This window comes from Amblyraja radiata, chromosome 6 (assembly GCF_010909765.2).
Source record: "Amblyraja radiata isolate CabotCenter1 chromosome 6, sAmbRad1.1.pri, whole genome shotgun sequence".
NCBI classification, from domain to species: domain Eukaryota; kingdom Metazoa; phylum Chordata; class Chondrichthyes; order Rajiformes; family Rajidae; genus Amblyraja; species Amblyraja radiata.
Genome location: NC_045961.1, coordinates 53,890,525 through 53,902,998, shown reverse-complemented (window position 1 = coordinate 53,902,998; position 12,474 = coordinate 53,890,525). Strand labels below are relative to the sequence as shown.

General features: G+C 39.0%; 1 protein-coding gene across 9 annotated transcripts in view; it reads right to left on the bottom strand.

Annotated features, from left to right (window-relative positions):
- The window catches only part of fry (FRY microtubule binding protein), a 433,098-nt gene that overhangs the window by 397,728 nt on the left and 22,896 nt on the right, over positions 1-12,474 (bottom strand). For 2 of the 9 annotated variants that reach the window (XM_033022863.1, XM_033022867.1), the window contains exon 1: positions 11,710-12,435. The exons of 5 other annotated variants lie outside the window; for them this stretch is intronic. In XM_033022863.1, coding sequence (XP_032878754.1) covers positions 11,710-11,779 — 70 coding nt within the window. In that variant the 5' untranslated portion in view covers positions 11,780-12,435. Of the gene's footprint in view, positions 1-4,757; positions 5,019-11,709; positions 12,436-12,474 lie in introns of those variants that run through there. 2 more of the 9 variants (XM_033022864.1, XM_033022868.1) reach the window with 1 other exon arrangement.

Sequence of the window (12,474 nt, the reverse complement as noted above, 5' to 3'; positions counted from 1 at the left end):
TGGCACCACAGCTGCACTTTCTCCAGCACATTAGTAAGATTCTTGATCTGGTGCCTGAATGGCAGCTTGAAAGGCTGGTCTTCACTCACGATGCCACCACTGACTAGATATTTCCTGTTATTTTTAAGGCAACTACCCCTTTACTGCTACACAAGCAATATTATGCCAGCATGGTTACTGCAATACTTAGGTGTAATTAGGCAAAATTATTGGAAAAGATATGCACTGCAGGAATACGCAAATGCGATAAGTTAATGATTGTAGATTTTTAAATATGAACGTATATATAAATATAATTTGGAAAAGTGACTTGCTTGTATCTTGCACTCATCACTTGCGGCCCAGAAGATCCGGAATTGATCAGCAACAGGCAGAGGGCAGGAATTATGGTGGAGTGAGGAATTTTGGTTCCTTTATTTTTGTTTACTTATAAGATGTTGGCCAAACTATCCTTGAGAAAATGATAGGTTGTAGAAGACTATTGGTATTTTAATGCAAAAGCAAATCCTTAAATGTAAGTAGTGAGGACATTTTAAAGCTGTGATTAATCTGTGACGATCAATTAGAAATGGATAGGAATGAGGGGGTTGTAGATTAGTGAGGTGGGTGAGAGGTGGTTTAAATAATGTACAATCGATGTTGTAAGCATTCATCAATACCAATGCAGAAATTTCACTGAAGGGCTTCCCCAAGATTAACATAGGAAACGTTTTCATAGAACATGCATAAACTCTCCGCTCCTCAGTCTGAATAAGAGGACTCGACCCAAAATGTTGACTGTCCATGTCCCTCCACAGATGCTGCCTGGCCCGCTGAGTTCTTCCAGCTGCTTTTTTTTGCTCCAGATTCCAACATCTGCAGTCTCTTGTGTGGCCAAGACAAAATGTCAATGACCAGTTTTAAAATAAAAGGAAAATAGGAGGGGTCAGTTCTGGTCATGGCTGGGTTTGCTGAGGGAATAAGGAGTGGAAGAGGAGAGTAGCTATCTAACAAGTGATATGTAGAAAGGAACCGCAGATGCTGATTTATACCGAAGAAAGACACAAAGTGCTGGAGTAACTCAGTGGGTCAGGCAGCATCTCTGGAGAAGATAGATGAGTGGCATTTCAGGTCAGGACCCTTCTTCAGACAGAAAGTAGAGGGGAGGGAACTGCAGGCCAGGACAAAGCAGGGACGGCAACGGATGCCAGGGGTGGAGACCAGAATGGCCCATTGTTGGCTGGGGAAGAGGTGATAATGAAGGGATACAAGGATGTAAACCAAAGATACTAGAGCAAACAGTGGAACTAGTCAGGCGGGTGAGAGGGAATGCAGGGGTTACTTGAAATTAGAGTATCAACGTTCATACTGCTGGGTTGTAAGCTGCCCAAGCGAAATATGAGGAGCTATTACTCCAAGTTCAACAAGTGATGATGGAATTGTGAAGTACAAGCAAACAATACATGTGGGAGAGTGAAATATGCTCAAGGAAGCACTTTTAGGAATCTATTCATTTCACTGTTGGTAAAGCCAAACTCCCAATATTGCCTGGCACTTGCTTCAGGTCATCAATCCTGCAATCCTGTTGACAATCCTGTTGACAATCCTGTTGGAGATGGTCAAAAACTTCAAATTCATGGGCGTGCATATATCAGAAGATCTTTCCTGGATCCAACACACTGATGCAATTATAAAGAAGGCACATCAGTGACACTACTTCCTGAGAAGATTACAGAGATTCGGCATGTCGAAGCGGATTCTCCTAAACTTCTACAGGTGCACGGTAGAGAGCATTCGGATTAGTTGCATCGTGGCCTGGTTTGGCAACTTGAGCGTCCAGGAGCGAAAAAGACTACAAAAACTTGTGACCACTACCCAGTCCTTCACCGGCGTTGACCTCTCCACCGTCGAAGGGATCTATCGTAGTCGCTGCCTCAAAAAGGCAGCCAAAATCATCAAAGTCCCACACCATCCTGGCCACACACTCATTTCACCATTGCCATCAGGAAGAAGGTACAGAAGCCTGAAAACTGTAAAGTCCAGATTCAGGAACAGCTTCTTCCCTATTAAACACAACAACGAATAAGCTCTGAGCTCTGAACTGCAAAAGACTATATTATTATTATTGCACTATATTTGTTATTTATTGAACACGTTCTTTTTTTTCTCTTCCCCCATTATTTACTATGTTTACATATTCACCTATTCTGTTGTGCTGCAGCAAGTCAGAATTTCATTGTCCCATCTGGGACATATGACAATAAAACACTGTTGATTCTTGGTTGAAAAATTTGGTGAGTGCTTTCAGTGAAATCATTACACCCCACAATGTAACAAGGGCAGGCAGGGAATGTGGTGCATACAGTAGTGTAGGTTAGATTGAGCTGGGATTCTACTTTGGGAGTGGAGAACAGTGTCATTGGCAACATGTGGGCACTTGTGAGGAAAGGGATGAGGCTATATGGACAAACCTGAACATACAAAAGTGTACAGCACTGCAAATAAATATTACTCAGAAACCACGTTCAAAAACTTCACACTAAATCAAATGGTGGAAAATTGAATTTTATAACACTAACATGCTGATAAATTTTAATTTCCCAGCACTCAATTTTCCAAGAAGACACATACAAAATTGTTGACAAGACATTGAAAACGTGTAGACATTATCACTGAGAGATGTGGCTGTACACCATGGTGAACGTAAGCATGGTGCAAATCACATGGGAGGCCACTCCATGGCCCTCTTATTCCAATAAACTGTTTAAGGGGATCACATTGATTAGTTTACTGCATATGGTGGTAGCTCGGGTCACCATGAGACAGATAGAAGGCAGCAAAATTGAGTACTATCTGATCTTACCTTCTGTTTTCATTTACACTAGTGTGGGAAATAGAAGACAAAGGTTTTGCTTGCACGAAGAGAAAAATGAAGCTGGAGCAAGTATGCACTGGATGGACTCAACCTCAAGGGTGAAGGCACAGGAAAATCAACTTGTAATGTATCTGTCTGTTGCTCCTTCTTTTACAGATGTCATTTCAACCTGTTTACATTTTGATATGAAAAGTCAAGTGCTCCACAAGCACATGTCCATGTAAATATGCAGTTAGATGTGATAATATTTGACGTCAAAATATTGCCAAAGATTTCTCAATTGCTAGCCAAGGCTAGCAGATGCAAGGTTGGGTATGTATTTAATTTTACATGTCTCTCTTTCAAATACTCCCTCCCTTGTGTAGTGAGGTTGTTCAAACATAAGGCATGTGTCTCTCTTGACAACGTTTCTGTTCTTTTCATTGGAAGTGACTTATAATAATAATAATAATATCTTTTATTGTCATTGCACGTCAGTGCAACGAGATTTAGTGTGCAGCTCCACTGATGTACAAGAAAGGTAAATAAATACAATATATAAATAAGCAAGCTGAATTGATTGACGTGACCATCTGAGGGAGACTGTCCAAAGGGGGTGGGTGGGGGGGCACTCATTAGGGCCGGTTCAGAGCTGCTATAGCTCTTGGGATAAAACTGTTCCTGAGTCTGGAGGTTCGGGCGTAGAAGGCCTTGTAACGTCTGCCGGAGGGAAGTAGTTGAAACAGACCGTGGCACAGCTGAGGTAGTAAAGCTCACTTGTCTCCATGTGATATTCTATGCTCAGAGTGCTGGTCTGAGTAAGGATTCGCAGAGCAATGCGTTGTGCAGGTCTTATAGCACTCTGATGATTTTGTTTCAATCAGCTTTACAGAAAACGCATTCAATCTGCATCCCCAAACTGTTTTCTGCCACAGCAAAACTATGCTTCAGTCTGGCAAAACCTCCAAACAGGAACTGTGGTTCAGCACTTGGCCTCGTTTCAACATACCTTGAAACGTGTGCCCTATGGCAGAAAGATAATGCTTACTGGATCACCTCATATTACTGGAAAATATTTAAATCTAATCCAAACATGAAGGCTATAAAACCATTTTTAACACAAATTAAATTGAATACTGTATACCTCCAGCTCTTATCTGACATGCTCAAACATCAAGCCATTTGATATTGTCAGTCAGTGGATCCTTATTGAGAACGGCAGGCTAAATAACACTAAAGGAAAATAAATTAATTTCATACAAACTTGCCAGTTCAGAATTCAATCACCCCATTGTAAATTAGGTACTGGACTCTTTTTAGTGCAAGCTAATTTGGTGTAAAATAAAAATAAAATGAATGGTAAGTTTGTAGTTTTACTTCAAACAGTGCTCCCGCAATGTATTATAACTTTGCTTCAATTTCTGCTCTGAAACTTTGTATCAGCCATTGGACAAATACATTTTAATTCTTAAGCAAATTATAATTGTGAGTTAACTACGAATTATAATTACAGTTCCTAGGATTAATAATCTTGGTAGTAAAACTAGAAAAATAAGAGTAAAGAAACATTCAAATAACTGGTAACAAATCACTTCAATTTTTCCACCAGACAGTGAAAAGGCAACTACAGCATTAAAAGTTTCTAAATCTGAGTGTTGACATAGTTAAAAACGAAACGTATTTTTACTGCAGCATTCCTATAATTTAATTTAATTTTCCAATTCAAAAAAGATTACTTTTTTAATATATTTATTCACAGTACTTGACTGTCTAACTGTTCTCTATAGTAGCAATCAATTCTGCTGCTTTAATAGTTCTGCACGCTATGTTAGATAAACTTGGTATCACCTTTTTTCTCTCGCTGACAGTTGACAAGGCCTGTTTCACACAAATAGCAAAAATGCCTATAGCACAGAGTACCTACCAAGCCCTTTTATCAAGCTGATCACAGTGGACTTCCTCCAACAGGCTGTTGTAATCTCCATGAGCTCCAGTTTATCTGAGCAATTCAATTGCTAAAAGTCTGAACTAAAAAGCTGTGTATAAATATTTGTTCTACCATTTTGTCACCCATTTCCTGTGGTAAATGACGTAGATTATGAAACTATCCAGTTTTCTTGGCAAATATTTCTTTTACAATCAGTTCTGAAGGGGTGTTTTGTTGCAGTGCAGCCTATGCCCGTCTGCCCAGGAGTTGAGTTTTCCACAACTGAAGGTCAGAGAAAGGATCATTTTTAGCTCAGGCACACATTGATAGACTATAACATGTATAGTGGCAGCTATATTTATCCAGTGCATACTAAGCTATGGATTACTGAAATGTCGACAAGTGAGTGGCTCAATTATATTTATCATACATGACAGATTTTACATATTCAATACACTATTTCTAAGAAATGCCATTAAACACTGCCAATGTCTACAGTTAAAAGTATGCAGTTCAAGCAAATGCCTACATTCGTTTGCAACAATTATAGATTCCATTACAGAAAACCCCTGCTGACAGAATAAGTGCCTGGTGCAGCATAAAACCCAAAATTATGTCATAAAGTTTCAGTTTCTGCATTAAAAACCCTGGATGTTATTTCTCAGCCTCATTAATCACCATACAAGCTGCAAACAAAAAACTGAAACTTTACCAAGCAGTCAATAAAATGGTCTATTTAACTGAAATGCTAAAAAGTTTATAACTCAGTAATCTGCCAACTATATAGTATTATACATTATTATTATTATTTGGTAGCTTCTATAATCTTTAATTTATCTTTTTGACAATTTTAAACATTTACAAAAAACTATTGAATATTTGACACCAAATCTGAATTTCAAAGCACGATGTAAAAATAAGGAACTGCAGATGCTGGTTTACAAAGTATTATTTTTCCAAGCAAGTTCTTTAGTTCTCAAGTGCTAACAAAGCACTCAACATATTGATGCTGAACATGATTAATTGGAATTGAACACAATAACTTGACTAATCTCTTCAAGCAAACTACATCACAATGGAAATAATGTACTTGAGGTTTAATGTAATTTACATTTTTAGTAGATACTTTTTAATGCAATGGCAATGTAGCGGGGGGAAAGATTTAATAGGAACTTGAGGGACAACCTTTTTACAAAAAGCACGATAGATATATGGAATGAGCTGCCAAAGGCAAGGTAGTTGAGGCACGTACTGTCACAATGTTTAAAACACATTTGGATAGGTACATGTATAGAATAGGTTTATGGACCAAACACAGGCAGGTGGACTGGTGTAGATGGGCATGTTGGTTGATGTGGGAAAGTTGGGACGCAGGTCCTGTTTCTATGCTGTATGATGCTACAACCCTCTAAATTAAAGGAGGAAGTCAAATCTGGCAGATCAGTAAAACCAATATTCAATATTCATAATTTATAGAGGGGTCTAAAGCAGCCATTATAATGAAAGGAACATGGAAGAGATGAACAACAATTTCACTGCTAGTGTATGCAGGAATATTTTCTTTAAAACATTTTCTACTGAATATCTTTCAAAAGACCCTTCCTGTTGTACATTTATTGCTGTCAATTCACCTACAGGGCCAGGCGCAATTACTTATTTTAGGGACCGAAGAAAGGTCCCGACATGAAACGTCACCCATCAATGGTCTCCAGGGATGCTGCCTGACCCATTGAATTACTGCAGCATCTGGTCTTTTTTTGTAACCTAGCATCAGCAGCTGCTAGATTCCACACACCTTTCCTATCCAAGTACCTGTCCAAATGCCTTATAAATATCTGCATATTACATCTCCTCTGGCAGCTCAAACTATATAACCACCACTCTCCATATCAAAAACATACCCCTCAGATGTCCTTTAGATTTCTCCCATCTCACTTAAACTTGTGTCCACTAGTTCTAGACTACTACTCTGTTAGAAAAGACTATGTATCCCATCTATGTATCTCATACCTTTACAGATCTCGAAGGTCTCACCGATATATAGGAGCCCACACTGGGAGCACCAGATACAATAGATGGGATTGGAGGTGCAAGTAAACCTCTGCCTCATCTGAAAGGGCTGTCGAGGTCACTGGATGAAGTCAAGGGAAAAGGTATAAGGACAGGTGTTGAATCTCCTACGGTTGCTGGGGGATGTCCCTGGGGAGGGGGATGGTTTGGGTGAAAAGGGATGAGCGAAACAGAGAGTTGCGGAGAGACGTCTCTGCAGAAAACAGAAAGGGGTGGAGATGGGAAGATGCGACTAGTGATCAAATTTAAGCAGATAGTTTGGGAAAAGGAATGCAGCCAGGCAACGGTTTTTAAAATAGAATATCGGAGAAAACACAATTGGAGGTGTTTCCATGAGAAAGCAACATCAGAAGTGGGGAAGAAAAGAAAACTGAACAGGATATAAATTAGCATAATATACAGAGGTTGGCCCACAATTATGATGCTGAAGCCAGGAAGCAGACTTTGTCTGAAGCTGAGGAACCAGTTCCTCGGCCAAAAGCACAACTGTTCAGTCCTGTGCATATGGTGTATTAATGTCCAGGCTTGGTATTTGAAGTTAAGAGAAGATTTTGTGCTCACTGGAAACTCATAAGACAGCAAAGTCATACTGTGTCTGAGTCTGTGCTGGAGGAATCTATCAACTTTCAGTGGACCAAAATGGGTTAGGATATGATGTGTCAAGTTTTATTTAATGTAATGAAAGAGTGCAAATAAAGAGAAATGCACATTAAGAAGATTTTTTACAACCAACCACTGATTTAGGTTTTATGCTTGCAATTATATTGTTGAACAAACAATAAATTATAGAATCACACTGCCTGATGGCTCTTATAAATTGGGATGTTATATTTTACTGAGAATCATACAAGACATTTGTCCATGCCGACCAATATGCCCCATCCATGCATTTACCATTTGCCCACACCTGCCCATATCCTTATAAACTGTTGTCATTTATTCAATTATTTTAGTCTCTAAACTTCAAATGAACCTAATTTAACTGAGTACATAAGTGGTGAAACAAGTATTATTAAAAGCATGGTATCAACGTAAATCCTAAATACATTTCAAAATGAAAGTGAATTGCTTAAGGGTCTGACCCACACGCGATTTTTTTCGGCAACTTGCCGGCACCCGTCATAGTCGCTGCAGGTTGCCGAACTTGTTGAAAATCCAGCGGCGACTAGAAAAATATCCGACTCTTTGGGCGACTACTCATGACCATACTCATCACCCCGTGTGCCCCTTCCCATTCTCATATTAACCTTCTGTCCTGGGCCTCCTTCATTGTCAGAGTGAGGCCACGTGCAAATTGGAGGAATAGCATCTCATATTTTGCTTGGCCAGCTTTCAACCCAGCGGTGTGAACATTAATATCTCTAATTTCAAGTAACTCCTGCATTCTCTCTCCTCCCATCTCTCCCACCCTAGTCTTCCTACCAGTTCCACTGTTTGCATCCTTGTATCCCTCTTATCACTCTCATGGGCGGCATGGTGGCACAGCAGTAGAGTTGCTGTCTTACAGTGCTTGCAGTGCCAGAGACCCGGGTTCAATCTCAACTATGAGTGCTGTCTGTACAGGGTTATCAATTTTGTTTTTTGCATGAAATGAATCTCTTCACTTTATCCTCAGCTGTAATTGATGTAGGTGCAGCCAGATGCCACAAGATGAATTTCTATTTCTTGTTTCCCATTGGGAGATACCGGCCTCTGCACAGTACTTTCTCACAGAAACATTGATGAAATCTGGAAAGTAACACAGTAGGCCATTGAAAGTGGACACAACCATCCTATACTCTACAAATTGCATCACTGGATCACATATCCACATTTGCACACTTCAACTGGCGATGCCAAAAATACGCATTGAGATCACACAGCATTATGGAAAAAAAAATGTTTTTAAAGTTATAGTTCACATCATCTGGCAAACTTGGTGAAAATCTTTCAAATGGAAATAACTGCTGAAAATGTGAGCTACATGAGCTAATTAGTCAAAACAGTAGGTTGTATGTTTTTTCCTAAATAGCCGACCAACAAAATTAATTCAATTGCATGCATATTATAGAGTCATACAGTATGGAAACAGGCCATTCGGCCCAACATATCCATGCCGACCAAGGTGCCCCATCCGAGCTAATTCCATGCATGACTCGTATCCCTAAACCTTTCCTATCCATGCATCTGTCCAAATTTATTTTAAATGTTATCATTGTACGTGCCTCAACTATTTCACCTGGCAACTCACTCCATATACTCACTACCCTCCGAGTGGAAAAATCTGCCCCTTACGTTCCTATGAAATCTTCCCCCTCACCCGAAAACTATGTATTTTTGTTCTTAATTCCCCCACTCTGGGTAAAATAGATTGGGTGCATTCTATGATCTATTCACCTCATATTTTATGCAGAGCTTTAAGATCACCCCTCAAACTGCTGTGCACCAAGAAATAATGCCCAACCTTTCCCTATAGCTCAGGCACTTTAGTCCTGGCAATATCCTTGTAAATCGTCTCAGCACTTTTTGCAGCTTAATGCCATCCTTCCTATAGCAGAATGACCAAAACTGAAAACAATACTCAAAGTGCAGCCTCGCCAACATCTTGTACAACTGCAATTTAATGTTACATTTTCTCTACTCCTAATCCTGACTGATGAAGGCCAGTGTCAAAAGCCTTCTTCATCAGCCTATCCACCTATGATGTACTTTCAGAGAACTATGTACTTGTTCTCTGCTCTACTATAGTCCCCAGTTCCCTATCGTTCATTATGAAAGTCCCATTCTGATGTGATCTCCTAAAATGCAACACCTCACACTTATATTAATTAAACTCCATTTGCCATTTCTCAGCCCACTTGTCCAGCTGAACAAGATTCTGGTGTAATTCTTGATAACCATCATTACTGTCTATGATACATCTATTTTAGTGTCCAAATTTACTAATTATGGCTTGTCATTCTCATTCAAATCATTGATATACATGACAAACAGCAATGGGACAAACAGCAATTGATCCCTGAGGTACACCACTAATCACAGGCCACCAATTTGAAAAACAACCTTCCGCCACCATCCTGTTTCCTACGATGAAGCCAATTCTGCTTCCAGTTGGCTGGCACTCACTGGACCCCCGTGGACTAGCCTTCCAGAGTGGTCTTCCATCCAGAATCTTATCAAAAGCTTTGATGAAGTCAACTTTTATGGCCTTGTTCTCATCAATCTTCTTCGGTTTTTTTTTAATCGATCAAATTTGTGAGAAACCATCTCGCACCCACTATGCTGACTATTCCTAATCTACTAAGACTATCCCTGTCTTTCCAAATGCATGTATATCTTATCCCTCAGAATCCTCTCCGGTACTTTCCTATCACAGATCTAGGCTTACAGGGCTACAATTCCCATGTTTGCTTTCGCAGCCCATTTTAAACAGAGGTATAACATTAGCCATCATCCAATCTTTCAGCACCTCATCTGTGTCTAGCAATGATTCATATATCTAAATGAGGGCCCCTGCAATTTCTTCTCTTGCTTCCCACATTGTCCTTGGAAGTTCCTAATCCAATCTGGGAGATTTCTCTACCTGTTCTCCTTAGATTTTGGAGGGAAAAAAAATATATTCTCATCTTTACCTTCTTAAATTTTATATATCCTTCAGAAATTTTCAGTGAATAGCTCACAGATAGAAATTATAAATTACACCTAATAATTTAAAGTTATTCTCATCAAAATATCCAAATAAAATAACACTTACATTTGCTTTTGCTCAAAGAAAATCAAAGACCTTGAATAAAACGGACTAGGTTGAAGAATTCAATAAAAACTGAAATTGTTTCAATTGTTTTCGATCAATGGTACAATATTAACAACTGCTTTGCAAGTTAAGATATTGAAAATTAAAGATGGCCAACAACACTGGTACGGTTCTGTGACGACGTTAGAATGGAGCAATTCAAATATAAGTATCTAATATAATGACATGTACTCAAAAATCAGGATATATTAACGTAAATATCTCTGACTGTTCTGTTTGCTTATAGTATCAGTTTAATCGTACCACAGTATCTCTCAATTGCACAACACATTGAAAACATTTTGAAGGACACAAACATGAAAGAGGCCTCATAGAATGTAAACAATTCCAATACCAGGGTCCAGAGGTGGAATATACAGATCCTGCAACACAAACCAAAGCTTGACTTGAAATGTATTATCAATTGTGTATCAAAGCATAACAATGCTGGAATTACCAAAATATATCTTCCCTATCTGAAACTGCCACCTTTATTGTTTTTCTGGACAATGAACTGCTAAAATAAAATCTGATACACCTATTATTCTTTTTTTTTTAATAAATAATTTCTAAATATAAATGTGCACGGTATACTTTAGTGTTCCTATTACCATAACCATGGAATTCTTTCCAAAAATAAAAGACAAAGGAAAACTAATATAGGCACCTGAAGACGAATATGATGTTATAGTCAATGGGGATGTTAAAAGACAACATCGATGCATTTAACTGTCACCTCCCATTACAACGCAGTTCTAAAAGGCAATTTATAAAAACTAGCATGGAACCATACCACCTTGTTTTTTTGAACACGTTTTGTTTATGAAAACTAAATTAAACACAAGCAGGAAATGCTTATTCTCGATTGAATTACATCTGTAGGCCTGAAGGAAACTTGATTAGGGAATTCAATCAGGCCAAATTTTGTTTAATTCTAATTACAGTCTCTGCACGTAATGTGTTATATTTAAATCTGCGACAATTCGACTTAAAGGGGCAGGTGAAAAAAAAACACATTTGGTATCGACATAATATACATATATGAACATTCTCCATTAGAAAATATACTGTACTCAATCGAACAAACTATGGTCGATGTTTACTTACTATTACTCCAGGATTTCAGCAATGACTTGATGCTGATCTCAAAGAAGCCTGAATCTTGCTGGCTGGCCATATCGGCAGTATACAAAGAAGCCACTGTGATACTAAACAGCAATGGCAGGTATTATTGTGCACAATCAGTAATGCAAACACCAAGTCAGAAGACAAGAGATCTCTCTTATTCTTGTTTTCGGTAATCCTTTAAAAAAAATAGTGTCAAGTGTCTTTAAATGACCTCTCGGTGCCTCGTGTAGCTTCTATCTTCTCGGTATTCTGTCTGCCAATGGTTGATATTTATCGGACGACTCAAATGATGTGAAGGTCTCCTGTCTTTCAACATGCATTCTTTGTATATTTGCTCAAAGAAATTGCTTGACAAATGCTACTGGAATGGGTCCTTCAATAATGTTTGAGGTGTCCTGTTCATTGCTGTTTTGTTTGACAGACTTGTATCTATACAAAGGGAATAGCGCTGTCCTGATCCATTGAATGTGTTTGCCTCCTCACGCAAATGCAGCACCGGCCGGGAGCCACGATAAGAAAGCGATTTCGGCTTTTTTTTTTAGTCAATGCAATTTAACCGTGTTTCTCTCCTCAAATGAAAATGAAAATTCGACAGAGGCAACGGGTGCAATCTTTCCCCCAAACAGCATGCAATGAAATGTATGCAGTCGCATCATGATGCAGTAAAATAGAACTGCGCACATATATCTGGTTGCAGTGACGTTAAAAAACCCATTGGTCAACCGAGTCCCAGGGGAGAGAGAA